The sequence below is a fragment of the Microtus ochrogaster genome, chromosome 1 (genome assembly GCF_000317375.1).
Source record: "Microtus ochrogaster isolate Prairie Vole_2 chromosome 1, MicOch1.0, whole genome shotgun sequence".
NCBI classification, from domain to species: Eukaryota; Metazoa; Chordata; class Mammalia; order Rodentia; family Cricetidae; genus Microtus; species Microtus ochrogaster.
In genome coordinates, this window is record NC_022009.1 from 123,924,929 (window position 1) to 123,943,377 (window position 18,449).

The 18,449-nt window shown below is 47.1% G+C and overlaps 1 protein-coding gene across 1 annotated transcript; it reads left to right on the forward strand.

Annotated features, from left to right (window-relative positions):
- The first annotated feature begins 2,192 nt into the window (after positions 1-2,192).
- Sfrp2 (secreted frizzled related protein 2) lies at positions 2,193-9,647 on the forward strand. Its single transcript, XM_005344153.2, has 3 exons — positions 2,193-2,893; positions 5,044-5,124; positions 8,507-9,647. The coding sequence occupies exons 1-3, from the start codon at positions 2,392-2,394 to the stop codon at positions 8,809-8,811; spliced, it is 888 nt and encodes a 295-aa protein (XP_005344210.1). The 5' UTR covers positions 2,193-2,391; the 3' UTR covers positions 8,812-9,647.
- Positions 9,648-18,449: the final 8,802 nt, after the last annotated feature.

An 18,449-nucleotide genomic window follows, 5' to 3' on the forward strand; every position in this document is an offset into this window, starting at 1 on the left:
TCTCTCTCTCTCTCTCTCTCTCTCACACACACACACACACACACACACACACACACACACACACACAGGCTCTTGGCGGGTAGTGGACGAAAGGGACGGTGCACGACTCGAGATGGAGAAGAAAATGCAACTGAAGCCGTGTGGGGTCCAGGCCAAGTCGCACCGATGCTGGAAGGGTCTGAGACAGGCCTCCTGAGTTTCCACCCGCCTGACAAGCAGGCGGCCAGGAGTTAGACCTTGCTCTTGGTGACACTGGGGACTCCCGTACGATTTCGGACGCCCCCTGGCGGCGAGCGGGACGGGTACGAGGTCCGCAAACAATGCCTAGGCCCGCGGGAGTGCGCCGGGCGCATGGGCAGCCTGCCGCTAGCCGGAACACAAAAGCGAGTGACTCAAACTAGGCGGATTGACTTTCGGCTTCTTGAGCTCCCACTCAGGGGTCTGAAGGCCCGAGATGACCCCATGGGAGTGCTTTGGGACCACGAGCAATGGATATTAGAGAGCCTTGAATCTCATCCCAGGGCCCAAGTCCTAACATTTCAGCATCCTGGCTCTGCGTAGTCGTTTGATTTAACCTGTTCGTGTATACGTGACTCGTTTTCAACTAGTTTGTATCTGGGAGGACTTTTAAGCCTCTGGCCGCTTCGGTTGAACACAGAAAAGCTGCCCCGACCTTTCTTCAGGGGAGTAAGAAAAATGGAAGCTAGACCTTTCGAGACTCAGATAGTGTTCCTGCGTTGTCCATTACCAGGAGTGGGTAGGAAATAGCATATTGTTGGCATTCCATCACTCCTTTACCTCGTAGAGACTACGGGAGCAACAAAAAGTGCTGGCCACTGAGCCCCCAGTGCATCCTCCAGAAGGATGAGAACATAAATCGGGCAACGGTGATCAGGGCCTGCTGACGGCTCTAAGTGTCCAGGAAGCAATGTCTCTACCTACCTTACATATGAAAGAGGATCGCTTCCAGGGGCGGGGACCTACAAGAGCCCACTGAAAAGGAAGCTGACCCTTAAGATCAGGGGTAGGTTTGGGAGAAGAAGCATCCCCTGCCCCTGCGAGCGCGCGTGCGAGCCCACACACTGTCTCTTAGTCCCCCTTACGCTCGCTCACTCCCTGGCCTAGCACCTTACTGTTCATGCTTAGTCTCCATCCCCTTACAGTTTACAGCCCTGCGGTACTAGGTTCCCTACAGAGCAGAGGATGGCCTGTTGGCTCGCTTCTCACATCCGGTGACCGGGATGGTGTCCCTGGTTGTTACAGGATGAATGAGCCAATCGTGCGGAAGACATGCTTTTGGGAACCTCTAGGCAGGAGTCTCTCTGCCTTTTACCTTCCCAACCTGTTAACCTCCTGTAGCTAATATTCATAAGCTCAGTTATTGCTTCAGTGTCCTCTCCCGAGGCAATCCTGAGCTATTTATGTTTGAGAGCTGTTTTGCCCTCAATTACGGGCATCCCTTCAGAAGGCAAAGTCTCTTCTCCAAAACGGAGAGACCCTTGTGAGTCTGGCAAGTCCTCTACAATGACAGAATCCTATAGAAAACCCAGCAAAATAGCAATTCGATGCATCATTGCTCTTACGTTTTATGATTCAGAATGCATCGAAAGGCAGTGGAAATCCACTTCACGAGCCAGCCTGCTCCACTTCGGCTGAAAACGAAGTTCTCCCGTGCAGCCTGGAGCATGCAGTCCTAGGCTGGAACCGTGAGGCACAAAGAGCCCAGAGTTGCCGGTTCGTGGTTTCCCGGGACACAGTGCTGATACCAAGGACTGCGGAACATCAATAAGCGTGCAGGCCACGCACGCCATAAAACACGTTCCAGCCCAAACCCAGCCGCGAGGCTTCCAGCCTTGCTCCACGCGTGCCCCTAACTTTCGCTGCCTCGGCCTCACTCTCTGCTCGCACAGTGGGACGCAGGGGCCTCGCTAGTCCGCTTGCAAGGGGGGGCTGCCAGAGCGCGCGCGCAGCGGCTGCTGCATCGGGGAGGGGGCGCAGCCCGAATTTCCTGCCAGTTAGCGCGTGAGGGGCATTCTTAACGCAAAACCAGTTCCAGAAAGTAGTGACCTGCCTCCTCAGATTACTCCGGGCTGGCTCCTCCCTTGCTCCCCACTCCACCTCCAGATTTGCATAAAAAAGGCCAAGAAAACTCTGGCTGGGCCCCAACCGCCGCTCACTCTGCTCCCCCGGGTCGAGCCCCCCGGAGCTGCGCGCGGGCTTGCAGCGCCTTGCCCGCGCCGACTTCCCAGCGCTCGGCTTCGCGCATTCGTGGCGCCGGCTTTCCAGAGCTCACGAGCAGGTCCGGGACGAACTCAGGCTCCGGCTGCCTCGCTCTTCCCCGACTCGGCTGCCTCCGCCCCCCCCTCCAACCCCGGGGGTCGCAAGTCCACGATGCCGCGGGGCCCTGGCTCGCTGCTGCTGCTAGTCCTTGCCTCGCACTGCTGCCTGGGCTCGGCGCGTGGGCTCTTCCTCTTCGGCCAGCCCGACTTCTCCTACAAGCGCAGCAACTGCAAGCCCATCCCGGCCAACCTGCAGCTCTGCCACGGCATCGAGTACCAGAACATGCGGCTGCCCAACCTGCTGGGCCACGAGACCATGAAGGAGGTGCTGGAGCAGGCGGGAGCCTGGATTCCGCTGGTTATGAAGCAGTGCCACCCAGACACCAAGAAGTTCCTGTGCTCGCTCTTTGCCCCTGTCTGCCTAGACGACCTAGACGAAACTATCCAGCCGTGCCACTCTCTCTGCGTGCAGGTGAAGGATCGCTGTGCCCCGGTCATGTCCGCCTTCGGCTTCCCCTGGCCCGACATGCTGGAATGCGACCGTTTCCCGCAGGACAACGACCTCTGCATCCCCCTCGCTAGCAGCGACCACCTCCTGCCGGCGACAGAGGAAGGTAAGCCTTCCGTCTTCGTTCCACCCACTCCCAACTAGCCCGAGGTGCTAGGACTGGGGGCGGGGAGACCCCGTAGCCTCCACTCCACATCCTGGTTAGTCCCTGCTGGGGGTTCCAGTCTTAGAGATGGCTGAAGCTCCCTCCCTGCCCTGATCTGCTGCCATACGGTGTACCAAACATGAGCTATTCAGCTCCTTGCCAAAACGCCTCTCTGGCTATAACAGCTCCCCTTAGGGAGTTAAGAAAGTCAAACGAAAGTGCCAATTCTTGTTTGGAGATGCTTGCTCTGTGGCCACGCTTCTGAAAGCGTTTAGCATGGCCGGGTACTGGGGATGAACACCCAGGCCAGAGGATTCTGCTTAGCCCTTCTCTTCACGTTCTTGTCCCACTGGACAAAAACCCACGATAAACACCGATCGCCCTTTGAGCTACTTTCTGTCCTTTGCCAATTTAGGTCTTGGAGATAAAGTGAAGACTGGCTGAGAGCAAGTGGAAGCCTGGATATCGGTTTTAACTGCCCAGGTGATGGAGAAAGAGAGGATAAAGGGAATCTCCAGGATTCGTCTTTTTGTTACTATCAGCTTTTATCTGAGGAGTGGTTTTAATTAGCTGGAGAAAATCATGCAAAAGAGTTTCCTCAAGTTTTTAGAAAACAGAGAGAAGTTCATAGGCAAACACCATCAAAGCAATGAAAACCTCATGGGCTCTTGCTATTTTTCCTGAAAGGAAAAAGTATACAATGTGTCTGAGCTGATTTAGGCCCTCTAAAATAGAAAGGGGCTCCTAATCCCTCTCCCAGATCCAGCAGCATCTCCCTTTCAATCTCTAATTGTTTTCCTGCAGACATCATTAGTCGAAGAAAATACAAAGTTGTTTAGCAATCTTTCCTGGCAGGCACCATGAGTCTGCAATCATCTTATTGGTTAGGTTTCTAATTTATTGCAAATGTTTGGCATTTTTCAAACATTTGTCCGACATATACCAGAGTAACCAATACAGGTTGGTGGCATTTCCTAGACATTCTAAGCCCTCTCCAGTGGAAGTGTTTCTCTCAGGGTGGGGAGAGCTGGGGCAGTTTTGTGTGGGTTGCTTTTGGTAAACTAGGTATTTTCTCCAAAATTCACTTTCTTCCTTCAAAATAAGCCCATATGCCTGCAAATTCTGCTCTTTGGTATTTTTAAAATCGGATATCTTTCCTATTATGAGTCAAGAAGGTGTGTGTGTGTGTGTGTGTGTGTGCGTGCGCGCATGTGTGTAAAAATTCAATTGCATACTAGTGAAAACCTATATAATTGCATTCAAATTTTAAAGACAACATTAGGCATGTTTATAAATCAGTGGAAAAATGTTTTCTTCTTTTTCATGAGCATATGTTCTCTTACAACAGTCTTAGACCCATAGCTGTGTGAACACACAGAATCCCTGGCCCTCTGCTAAGACAAAGCCCACAGAAAGTTTTCTTTCCTCTGGATCAGCTAGTATTGGGGTTTGTTTGCTTGCATAGGATAGGCAACAAGCTCCTGTACCAGGGATCTGGAGGGGAATAATGAAATAAGTCAGTCAAACACAAACTTGGCAGGAAGCAGAAGGTGAAGGGGAGCCAGTGAGAGCTGGCTGTTGGAATTACTGAGATGTGCTTCCAAGATGCAAACAGGCCCTGCGGGTTCCCCACAGCATGCCGCTAGCCATCCCTCCCGGCCCAGATGAGAAAATTTATGCAAAAGATTCCCCCAGACCAAGCTCCCTGCTGAGCAGGAGGGGTTTTCTGCAGGTCCTGCGGATTAGAACCTAGAACCATCTCTCTACCGTATTCTATGGTCATACATCTTCCCCGTCCCTCCGGGGTTTGGATCTTCTGGTGCTTTCTAAACAGATACCCGGGAATGACTGACTTCATCCCAGGAGTGATGAACTGAAAAGCTGCAGCAACCACAGATTCACTGTCCACGACTCCCTTTTGGTTTGGGGGACAGTGCTATCAGGCAGGATGTGCAGTCATTCTATTTCACCCAACCAGAGATGGAAAGTGCAGCACTTAGCAAGAGGGGCCCTATTTTTATAGAGGAGGCAGAAGCAGGGTCACATGGGACAATGGGCGCCTGCTGTCCCTGTTGAAGCAGACTCACTGAAGCCCTTTCTCACGTTTCCAGCTCCGAAGGTGTGTGAAGCCTGCAAGACTAAAAACGAAGATGACAACGATATCATGGAAACGCTTTGTAAAAATGATTTTGGTAAGTAACTGACACCGGCTGCAGACTCCACAGCCATTCACTGGCTGGGGAAAGCTAAAGTGTAGACCAGGATGCAGTCTCCAGATGTGGCTAGGTGGCACATGATCACCTCGCCTGCTCCCTAGGAACTGCCTGGTTCTCAGTTCTCATCGTGTCTGTCTTGTACTGACTCACGCTGGATCATGTTCTGTTTCCTTAAACAATAATCGAATGGGAATTTCTCAAATTGGCGGTGCCCAATGGCTAACTTCTAATCTCTCTTTGGCTTTTGTGTGTGTGTGCATGTCAAAGCATAGAATCTTGTGCCGCGTATCTTTCTCAGTTGCTTGAGAGGTGCGCCAAAAACGAAAAAGCACGCGTGACCCTCAGCAAAATAGATTCAAGCCCCTAACCTGGCCCCTAATAAACACTTGCTCTGGCACCAAATGAAAATATTTCCACCCTCTTTGTAGCGCAGAGTGACACATTTATCACCGTTTTACAAAGAGTCGGGAAACAAGAAAGTTTTCCAGGTTAGGTGATGCTGTGGCTCGTGGGACAGACAAAGTAGGACGCTACGAGCAGTGTTATCCACGGAGCTCAAACATTAAGTCACGCTCCTAAGGGGGTTATAGGAGGAAAAACAGAATTTCTTCGCAGAGAACACCACTTGGACCTACTTACCGTCCTCAAGTCCCCAGGGGAAGGGAGGGAACGAGCTAGACACAGAGACAAAGCCAGAATCAGAATCAGGCGTGGCCAAGGACTTTACCCAGAATGCACTGCTGTTTTAATCCTCCAATGAGCAGGCATCCTTGGTTGTATTAGAGGGATGGGTATCCCTTACGGGTATCGTTCACTCAGATTTTGCAAGTTATTGGTGAGTATAGAAGGCCACTGGTTCACCAAGCCACACGGATTCTAAGAGATCCATATTGACATTTCTGAAGACTCAGCAAACCCTGAGGGCTGGGGAAACTGGGCCAGGCTGCCCCTGTTGACAACGACCTTGCCACCCTGAAATCTCAGGCCATCGTGTCTCAGGAAGTGTCCTGAGTCGAGCCGTGCCGGGTTCCTGACCTATTCCCGACACAGGAGAGACTTGACACTGTCGAGGGAGGAGACCAGCAGCGCTAGAGTTCCAAGTCCTTTCCCAAGGAAGGAGTCACACAAGGGTCCCATCAGGTTTCCTATGTCTGTATTCAAACATACAGACCTCAAACTATCACAGGGCCAGGCATTCAGTGGTGGGCAGTGTTCAGTCTCAAGATCCAAGTCACAATCCTTTACTGCCACAAGGCAGATGATTATTTAGTGAAATTTATGAATCTGAAATATTTTCTCCTGGCAGCTTATGCTCTTTGTGTACACACATAAGATTTCTCTTCTGACTTTCATAGGACTCCAAAGCAGATACATGTAGGAGACCACACACGCACGTACGCACATACACGCCACTTGCTTGCTCTGTGGCTTCCTTCACAGAAGACAAACTGAGGGAAAATGCCATACAAAGGTCTGGGACAAAGAAGCAGTGTGAGTGTGCCATACGGTGCAGCAATCAGGAGCGCTATCCTCTGTCCCCTATGGGGACAATGAGGGAGTGTTTCATTTTGTCTCTGTTCTTTGGGGAGGTAGCAGATGGAGCAGCTGAGCAATGGAGCTGATTGAACTTGCAGCATCCAGGCACACAGCACTTCCCACCCAAACCACGCATTTGAAACTGAGGGATGAAAAGCCCCTCCTTACCTCCACAGGGCAGGTTAGGTCACCTCTAACTGCTCCCACCCCCATATACAGCATGCCACTGGGTGGGGACTGTCACCTGTGCCTCCTGCCACATCCTGTATCCTCAGCCATACCTTCCAGAGCAAGAATGTTATTTGGGGTCTTTAATTCCCTATGTTTTATTTCAGCTTCAAGTCTAAGGAAGAACCCCATTTCCTTCATGACATGTTTTAGAGCTAAAGAAGGGTAGTTAACACGCTTCCAGCTCAAAATGATAATCCTTCTGGGGTTGACACTCAGGAGTGTACCATTGACCAGGTGAAGCCTTGCACTGGCCTCCTCTGTGTTAGAGACTACACTCTTTGCTAATATACAGTCCGTTCCCATGGTGGCCTCTCATCCCCTATTAGAATCATAAGAACATGTGGCATTTCCGCACAGTTTATTCCTTAAACTCTGAGGGGTCAGCACTGCGGGTCAGATGAGAACCATATCAGACAAAACCCATTCACCCAGCCACAGCACCCTTGCTTTACTGAGTTCAGTACCCATCATTTCCTTTTTGGCTGGAGAGTCAGCTCAGTTGAATTCCCTGTCTGAATTATTTTTAAAAGGAGAAGAAAACCTCAAAGACATCCACACACAAAATTCTCCACTATTACTAATTTAAACAATGCATTAAACCCCATCAAAGTTGGGGAGTCATACACGCGTGTCATCTGTTACAGCTGTCGGTGGCACCAGGAGTCTTAGGACACACTGGAGTGGAGCTTAATGCTTCACAAGGACGGGGATCTGACGTTGCCTCCAAAGAACACGGTGGTAGTGCAGACAGAGGTTTGGGGACTGAGCTGGGACACAGCTACCTGGGTGGCCTGGGACAAGTCATGGCCACTTCTCTAAATTTGCATCTTTGTGTACTAATGAGCTTTTAATGGGATGACCCTTTCTAACCTGAAAATTCTATCCTTTTCCTGCATGTGTGGAGTCCTGAAATTTAATCCCAGCGTGTATATTTCCCAAAGCAGTGTTCGTGGCTATAAAACGTGTCTTTTATAGTAAACAACGTACTTTTTGGTCTCAACGTTCTAATGACTCTACATACACATCTTGAAAAGAGTACATACGTGATCTGTAAATGCCTTGGCCTTGGCCGGGCAAATGAGAGCACATGAGGATGAAGTCTTCAGAAAAACTTTTATGGCTAAACATGTTGTGCTCTTAAAAAGGAGACTTGCATACTTTTTGTCCTTGTTACTTTTCCCAAATCAAAAGCAGCTGCTAGGTCCACTCTCCTTCCCCTGTAATCTGTTCTTCAGAAAGCGGTGACTGTGGTACCATTTCCTCACAGGTTTGTCCAGAAACCTCTGTGACAGAATAAGCCCAGTTTAACCTTTACAGCCTGGGAGACTCATGTTTCACCCAAGAGTTAGGCATTTCTCCCCATGCTGAAGTCTCTTCCAGTAGGGGAGTCGTTTGCTGAGGGTGGCATGAACCACATGCCAAGGGGCTTACTAACACAAAAGCTTCTTCCAGGCCCTTGTCTTTCTGGTTATAGGACTCTCCTCTTCCTCCCACAGGCCAAGCACAGAACAGACAGCCAAGCTAACACTACCCGGCTCTCCCTCATCATAACTCATGTTCTATGTTGTCCCTGCCCCTCTTGTCTTCGCAGCACTGAAAATCAAAGTGAAGGAGATAACCTACATCAACAGAGACACCAAAATCATCCTGGAAACCAAGAGCAAGACCATTTACAAGCTGAACGGCGTGTCTGAAAGGGACCTGAAGAAATCGGTGCTGTGGCTCAAAGACAGCCTGCAGTGCACCTGTGAGGAGATGAACGACATCAACGCTCCCTACCTGGTCATGGGACAGAAGCAGGGTGGGGAGCTGGTGATCACCTCGGTGAAACGGTGGCAGAAGGGCCAGCGAGAATTCAAGCGCATCTCCCGCAGCATCCGCAAGCTGCAGTGCTAGTTTGCTAGTGGGCCCTGGGCTCGGTGGACCACTTCCGCTTTGCGAACTGACTTCCGGTTTCCCAAGCACAGTCCTGAAAGCTCCGGCCCCAACTTGGAGCAGCTTGCCCTGCCTCTTGCATGTGTGTATCCCTAATGTTTCCTGAGTTATAAGGCCCTAGGAGGCCCCGGGAACGGATAGCTGTTTTCACATAGAGCGAAATCCCATCCAGATCTTGTAGAAATATCCAAGCTAATAAAATCGTGACTCTTTTTATGAAGTTTGAAAACAGCTCGTTTTAAGGTTAGTTTTGAGTAAGTAGTACCGTGACCTGAGGGGCATCCCCTCTCTGGTCAGTCCGTTGGTTTGTTCTGTGCACTAAGGTTGCCATGCCAGGCAAATTGTTTCATTTTCTCTGTGGTCTACCCTTGTGGGCCCCAGACTTGGTTGAGATAAAGCTGGCTGTTATCTCGACATCTTCCTCTGTTCCAGCCTCGGCGTCTATGTCTTAAGGGACGCTTCATCGCTCCTTTCACACCCTCATTGCCTTCGCCCGTTGCATGCGTCCCATCCCAGCTACAGAACTTCAGCTTGTAAGAGTGCAATTAAACCACTCCTCGTGGCATGAAAGCGTCACATAACGGACGAAGCAAATGCAGTCTTAGAAATTGGCTTGAGCATTTTAAACTTTGTTTAAAGCATTTTTTACTCTCTATCTTTTTCATATTTGCAAATTAAATCATTGTAGCTTACTTGTAATATACGTAGTAGTTTACCCGGAGAAGTTGTAAAAATATTGCTTTAACCAACACTGTAAATATTTCAGATAAACATTATATTCTTTGTATATAAACTTTACATCCTGTTATACCTAGTCTTTGTCTTCTGTCACGCCCCCTTTGACCAAGGAGTTGGGAGGGAGGCCTGAGGCTCAGCCGTCCCTCCAGCAGGTTGATGCTCCCAGCTACTGCAGGGTTTGATCAGGAATCTCCTCTTCCTTCGTTAGCATGTACCTCGCCTCTCAGCCAGAATTCATTGCTGCTACCCCTGCAAACCCCAGAGGCTTGAAGGCTCTTGTTGTCCTTTCTCAGCGGTTCAGTTACAAGCAATGTGACTCTGACCTGCAGGGCCACAGGCTTCAGAATCCTGCTGCTCCCTGCAGGAGATTCTTACTGTGAGAAAGCAGCCCTTGTGGACATGGTAATTCCGTCCCCACGTCCCCACGTAAGCTCTGCCCCCTGAGGTAAAGTCACGATTTGGAGGACATGACTGGAAACCAGGATAAAGGGAGAGGGTGCCGAAAAACAGAAGGGTCAAACAGACGGCCATAAACGCATGCCTCAATCCATGGCGGCCACTATGACAGTAGCTTAGACTTGGTGGTTAAAGTCAACAGAAATCTATTTCTTAAGGCTCTGACACTCGGCGAGGTCAAGGAGCCAACAGATTCAGTGTCTGATGAAGACTCTGCTTCATAGATGGCTCCTTCTCACTGTCTCCTAACGTGGCAAAGGGGGTGAAAACCTAGCCTGGAGAAGCTTAAACATTTAAAAAAAGAAGACTAGCCTCAACAGAGAAGCTAAGGATTATATAATTATAGATCCCTAGGCAGCTCATGCCTCTTTCCTTTAATAAATAGCTCAAGATAGGATTTGCTCTATAAAAACAAACCTAAGTGTTTTTTGAGTGGCACTTCCCAGCTCACAAAGGATAAAAAGTGATACTTATAAACACAGTTCAGTGGACTCAAATTCACAGCACAGGGGGCTCAGCTACCCCAAAATACTCCCCATCCCCCCCTACTCCCTGTTTCTCATCGAACAATGATCTGTCTGAATACTTCCAGCACATACACTATCAGGTTTTCAATGTTCTATAGTGAAAGGGGGGGAAACATTGAAAATCAAATCCAAGCATAAGCCCTCAACACTGCCCTTTGCCCTGTATTTACCTTATGCAGTTACTGAGTCTGCAGGATTGAACCGTGTGATGTTTGTCTGTGAAACACATTGTGTATGTACAAACTAATTTGTTAACTCAGCAAATATTTACTGATCGTCAGTTATTAGACAGTGGCTCATTCATCAATAAATATACATCAAGTGTATATCCACAAGCCAGACACTTATAAGTGTGGATGCAGCAGTTCTGCCCTAGTCCAACTTTGTTCTAGAGGAATTATACCAGATTCCGGTGATACAAGCACAGGCACTCCAGTAAAGAGGAGAGGCACACACCATCACCGGGTGTCAAAGAGACCTGTCCATCGCCTTCAGGGATGCGCAGATGAGAGAACAGCTAACCAAAGCAGAAAACAGAATGCTTGACTCATTCGAGAAATGTCAGTGGCTCACACCAGAATGCCGCCTATTAAGACAGTTAAGAGAGACCGCACTGCCTACAATGGTTAATTTAATCTGTTAGCTCTACTGGATGGGGAAATGCCTAGTGCATTAGTAAACCCAGCTCTGGGCATCTGGAGTGACGTCATGTGTGCTCTGATTTAATCCTTGACAGGTACATAATATGATAGCATTATCAGGAAGTGGTGAGAGGCAAGACATGGCAGGAGTTGGAAGAGAGCAGTAAGATGTCTTGAAGGCTGCATCTTACTTGGCCTCTTCCTGTATCTCCTTTCCCTGATTTCTGGCTGCCATGATTGAACTGCCCTGTACCACCATGCCCTCCCCACCATGGTAGAGCGAACCCTCTAAAACTGTGAACAAACAGAAACCCTCTCCTTCCTTTCAGGTTGTCTGTGTCAGGCAACAGAGAGAAGGCTGAGTAGCACAGCACTGTCCCTTCTGGGCCTATCTGACCCAAAGACTCCCCACCTTGCTACTCCAGGATGCCATCTAGACACAGAAGCCACCTTCCTTTTCTAAATGATGGTAACCATGCCTGGAAGGCTTTCTGGTGTGAGGATGGCCACACCACTTCCTCCTCCCATCCTATTTGCACATGACCTACTAAGCCTACAGGGTCCACCGTGATAGCATCAGCTTCTGCTCTGATTCTTTCCTGCTTTGCTCTGAAATTCATGAACTCATGACGCAAGAGCGGTCGAGCATCCTCCAGCTCAGCTAACACAGGAGACAGTACCAACCTCAGTCAACCTGAAAGGATTACCCACAATCATCGTGGGTGGAGGTAGAAATGAAGGGCAGAGGAAGTTTGAGAACCTCGCAAAGAGGTGGGAATCCATCCACTCCGAGATGTGTCTGAAACTGTAAGCAAGTGCCCTTTGTGAGCCCAGCTTTTCATTCTTTTGAATATGCGTCAACAGGGTACAGCTGGTGATTCATATGGCCACTGCTCGTTTAGAATTTTGAAGATCTGTCAAGCCATTTTCCAAAGCGGTTGCATTTTTACAAGGCTGCTTGTAATTTACGAGGAATTTCACATCACCACCCGAACTTGTCATTATCTGGCGTTTTTCTGCCAGCCAGCCATTCCGATGGGTGTGAAGCTGCGTTTCGCTGTGGCTTTGACCTGTATTTCCCTACTGATTTTTGATGGCATCATGATCCACGCCAGGCCCAAAGCATAAACAACCCCACAGTTCATGATTTGTGAACTGAATGTGGTGTGTTCCTGGGGTGGAATATTATTCATCCCCCGAAAGCAGTGGCATGCTGAGGCATGTTACATGTATGATGTATGAGTATCGGAAGCAAGGCACTGGCATGTAAGGCACCAAAGTCAAGCAAATGCTCTGTTGACTCCCATGGGAGGCCTTGCCCTTTCTGAGGAGTAAATGGGAGGGGGTAGGAAGGAGGTGGGGAGGGAATAGGAGGAGAGGAAGGAGGAGAAACTGTGGTAAGTATGTAAAATAAATTAAAAATTCAATAAAAATATGAAAAAGATGCCAGGCAAAAGCCCATATAATTTAGAGTTGCATTGATGTATTGTTGGACTAGATGTGCAAACATCAGGGAGGAGTTGCTCCAGACACCACTCTCACAGGTGCAATTGATGCAAAAGCAAGAGGATTTTTATTCTGTCATGACAGGGCCCTTCAGGTTCGGGATATGAAGGACACCCGATAGCTGTTACAGTCCATCTTTTAAAGCAAAATCTCATTGAAGCACAATGAAATCTGTTGTGGATATCTTGCCAAGGATATAAATGACCCCTTTGTTCACTGTGTCCACACTATGCACTACCCATATGCTAATCCTTTAATAACCCTTTAGTTATTAGATCCACTGAGGATACCCTGTGGTCTCTTACTGTTTGGTGCTATCCACAGTCTCAGGAATCCACCGTGTTTTGGAATGCCCCCCTCAAGCACAAAGGGGAACCATTCTACATAGCGACACCTTGAACTCTAAGCAATCTAGCATTGAAGCTGACTGAAAAGCCTGGGAGAGCGAGGCGTCGAGGGAGATGTATTGCCATTGGAGTCTGGGGAAGAGCAGGGAGGAACGGAAGCTGCCAGGCCCTGGAATGAGGGGCTGTGCTTCCACAGACTCAAATGGGGAAAGCAGAAGTGTCTGCCAGCAGAGGGGGACCTGGGAGCCCTAAGGTGTAGGCATGACATGAAGTTTCAGGTACCTGGGATGGGGATGCAGCTCAGAAGCAGAGAGCTTGCCTAGCACACAGGAAAGCCTGGTTCTACCCCAGTGAAAGTAATGATATCTCTAGTAATTATAATTTTCAGCTATTTGCATGGGTAGGAAGCAGAGTAGATCAAACATGTGTTAGAAGTCAAAACTAACAGCAGCCTCCAGTAGGTGAGTCTATAGCTGGCCTTGTTTAAGAACATTCTTATTTTTCTTTCATAAGAACAAGACTTTGGTGGAGCAGAGCTGTGGTGTGATTCTGGCAATTAATCCTGAAGTACAGGAGCTATGAGGGCAGGTCCTACATACTGACCCCACACCATAGCCTCGGGGGCAGGAGCTATGAGGGCAGGTCCTAAATACTGACCCCACACCATAGCCTTGGGGGCAGGAAGCTGGGACAGCCTGGGTGTTGCTAAGCATTCTCTTTTGATCCTGCTGTAAGCTGGTGACAAGCACCACAAGGGATGCTTCCTAGGACGAAAAGACCTCAGACCCCAAGGCCTGGGCAAACTGTGAGTGTTTGAGAAAGACCAGCTCTTTTTATGGCTGGGTCAATGGACTAGTTTGCCTGGGATGGGCTGTCTGGCTTCTAACTGAGTGAAGAGGAGACAACGTTAAAGGCACTGGCAAAAAGAAAACAGGGTGAGGGGAGGGACAGGAGCCCCAGGGAGGACTGAAATGTGGTTCTCCCTCCCACTGAGGGGCCCCTGCACTCAATAAACTAGAATGACCCTGGCTGAACTTCCAAGCTTGGAACTACAACCGCTTTTTAAAAGGAGTTCTTCTTTCTCAAGATCAATTGTTCAGCAGAACTGAAAAGCTTGCCCTCGGAAGAGCCTCGGTCCTAAAAACCTGCAGGGCAAGCCATTAAAAGCAGGAATGTGGCATTTCTCCTAGGGAGTGGGCACACCACACCCACCCCTGTCACTGTAGAAAGCCTGCTGCCCTCTTCTCTAAACGACCCAGAAACCGGAGAACCTGAGAGCCCGGGGTCTAGCTAGCATTATTGAAAGGAACTGGCTGTTACATGAACCTTAAACCACATGGCCTTTGGTTGTGAGGCTGCCCTGGGCCAAGAGCTGTTTGTTAACGCTGTCGGCCTCAGCTTACAAACAGACCATGTTCCCAACGTGCATTTGCAAGGCTGTGGTTTGAAAGGCAGAATGCATTTTCCGCATAGATGCAGGTTAGAGATGGCAATTAGGGCTGCAGGCCAGCATCGAGGGAAACACGAGGACATGCACACATGTGCATGTGCAGGCAGGGGCATGTGCATGCACACCACACACACACACACACACACACACACACACACACACAGCTCTAAGAGGGGTAGGGCCTGTATGTTTTAGCTGGGGGAAAAATACCAACCAATAGTGTCACAGTACCAATAACAAAAAACTAGATAAGCAATAAAGTTGAGTATCTTTCCTTTTCACTGGTTTTCAATGTTTTAATAAAAGCAGACTTCCTCAAAAACAAAAACAGACAGCACCAAGGGGTCTGTACAGTCAGGCTTAGGGCTCAGGGAAAACTGGGTCTATAAGGAAGAACTAGAGAGTTGGGGGCCAGACCAACTTGCAGGAAACTTGGTAATTCTTAAGTACCCAATGTCTACACCTAACAAAAACATGGTATCCACAAAGCAGCCTGAGGGGAGATGAGATGGGAGGACTCAGCCTGGTCAAGCCTTCACAGCTGTTCCTTCACCTAAACTGGAGACTGTCTTCAGAGCCCCATCCTGTAGGCAATTAATCCAAGTTGGCCCCTGGCTCCAGGAATCGAAGTCCAGAACCCTAAGTGCTCATCCACACTAGTAACTGAGACCAGGCAAGCTAGTGCAACCCTAACCGCCCGGATGAGTTTGGATTTAATGCTCCCACCCCAACAGACACCGAATCTACCGCCTGCACTTTACCTTGGCTTTTCCAAGTGCCCTGCGTTGCACCTCACTGCATGCACCTGGTTCCTTTGTAACCACGTAGTTAGCTTAATGCTAATCAGTTACACATTTTCTGTCACTGTGAAAAAGACAAAAAAAAGGAAAAGAAAGGACTAAATGGGAGGACAATTCATTTGTGAAAACAACGCGAAGGAGTTTTGCAAGACCTAACCATCAAGAGGCCTGCGGTTGGATTGACCTCAGAAAGCCAGGAGAAAGGAGGAGAATTAATGGGCAGAGAACGGGTAGGAAGGAGCTGGAATAAGTAGCTTAGTGCCTACGTGATTACTCGAGTGTTTCCCGGACACTACACATCCACGCTAATGCAGCTCGCGACGACAAAACCTTTTATTTCTTCCGACTGCTTTGTATCCTCCCCCATGTCTACTGACTCGGACCGTTTTTAAACCATTTTGTTTTGTAGTATGTGAGCCCACACGGGCTAAGCAAGCAAGTGCTCTACTCTATGCCTCAGTCCTCTTTGAACTTCCTGTTTTGATGCGGGGGGGGGGGGGGGGGGGGGGGGGTGTCTCAGGCAGTGTGAACTCACTCGGTATACTCTGCAGATTTGAACTTGTGATCCTCCTGCCTCGGCGGTGGCACAAATAATAAAAACCCAGAGACGGATATTGGGGTTCAACCTGAAAGTCAGAAAAGCAAAACAGCCAGCCACTGGCTCTGGTTTTTGGTCATTCAATGGACTATGAATATTTGTCATTGTTTAGGGAATGATGGTTACAAGTTATTATTGGTAATGGTCAGGGAAAAAAAAAAGCTAAACATAGGAAATTGAATTCAAGGTTCTTGTTTGGAAAAGAAAACAAGGGGGTATGGATATGATAGGATAAAATGGTAGATTATTGAATCTACTCTGAAATGAAAAAAATGAAGGATTCTATAAGATAAGATAGGGTAGATTATTGAATCTACTTCTAAAAAGCAACTACTAGTTTAAAATGTTTTAAATTGGATTGGACTTTTGTGTATTGTATACAAATTTGAGATTAATTTTGTTAAAACATACTGTACATGTGTTTCTAATCTTGTTCAAGGTATTATGCCTGTACAGCTCATTTAGCAATGTAAGGTAAATTTCTAGTCCTTGAAGGTTATTATTACCAACTGTTTAGGATAATAAGGAAATGCAGGTAAGTAATTAGTCACCTATTATAATCAAACTTGTAGTCACATTAGGCATGTTTTCAAGGTCAAACAAAGATATATTTTAGATAGACAAGTCATCTTCAAGCACTTCAGAGATCTATAGAATATGACACTTAAGATGCTTTAATAACATAGGCTCTTTTTATGACAATGAGACATGTCTGCTCCTGGCAGTACCAATCTACTTCAGAGAAGATAATGGGCATCAAAGATTGATCACCGGAGACACAGCCAATCAGAGGAAAAGATGGGTAGACAAGGTAAAAACACACTCAACACCACAAAGATCATAACGACACCAACAAAAACTAGTGACCCTACAACAGCAAGACTTAAACACCCAAATACAGATGAAGCAGAAGAAAATGACCTAAAAAATAGTTTTAGGAGAATGTGCAAGGCTCTTAAAGAGGAAATGAAAAATTTCCTAATAGAAATGGAGGAAAAAACAAACAAAAATTGGAAGAAATCAACAAATCCCATAAAGAAAAATCAAGAAAAAGTAACCAAACAGATGAAAGAAATTATTTAAGTCTGAAATAGAGACAATAAAAAAAACACAAACCAAGTTAGGAGATAACGATCAGGAACCACAAATGCAAGCATAAACAGCAGAATACAAGGGATGGAAGAGAGACTCTTCAGTGCTGAAAATACAATAGAAGAAATAGACTCGTTGTTCAAAGAAAACATTAAATCTAACAAAAGCTTAACACAAAAACCCAGGAAATATGGGACACCATTAAAAGACCAAACCTAAGAATAATAGGGATAAAAGAAGAATTCCAACTCAAAAGTACAGAAAATATATTCAACAAAATCATAGAAGAAAACTTTCCCAATCTAAAGAAAGATATACAAATGAAGATACAAGAAGCTTACAAAACACCAAATAGACTGGATCAAAAAAATCTCCCTAGCTATGTAATAATTATAACACTAAACATACAGAATAAAGAAAGAATATTAAGAGCTGCAAAGGAAAAAGGCAAAGTAACATATAAAGGCAGACCTATCAGAATTACACCTGACTTCTCAATGGAGACAATGAAAGCCAAAATGTCCTGGTCAACCGTTATGCAGACATTAAGAGACCACGATGCAAGCTCAGACTACTATACCCAGCAAAACTTTCAATCAGCATAGAAGGACAAAACAAGATATCCCATGATAAAACCAGATATAACCAATACCTAGCCACAAACCCAGCCCTACACAAAGTACTAGAAGAAAATCTCCAACCCAAGGAAGTTGGCTATATCCACAAAAATACAGACAATAGATGATCTCACAGCAGCATATATCAAAGAAGGAAAAACACACACACACAATAACATCACCGGCAATGAAAACTAAATTAACAGGAGATAGCAATCACTGGTTATTAATATCCCTTAATATAAATGGAATCAACTCCCCTGTAAAAAGACACAGACTAACAGATTGGATACAAAAACAGAATCCATCCTTCTGCTGCATACAAGAAACACACCTCAACCTCAAAGACAGACATCACCTCAGAGTAAACGGCTGGGAAAAAATTTTCAATCAAATGGACCTAAGAAACAAGCTGGTGTAGCTATCCTAATATCTAACAAAATAGACTTCAAAGTAAAATCAAAAGAGACAAAGAAGGACATTTCATATTAGTCACAGGAAAAATCCATCAAGAGGAAATCTTAATACTGAACATCTATGTCTCAAATACAAGGGCATCCTCATGTGTAAAAGAAACACTACTAAAGCTTAAATCACAGTCAAACCCCACACACTAAGCGTGGGAGACTTCAACACCCCAGTCCCACCACTGGACAGGTCTGTCAGACAGAAAATTAACAGAGAAATAAGTGTACTAACAGGTACCGACATCTATAGAATAGCCATCCAAACCTAAAAGGACATACCATCTCAGCACCTCTTGGAAACTTCTCAAAAATTTACCACATACTAGGTAACAAAGTATACCTCAACAGATACAAGAACAA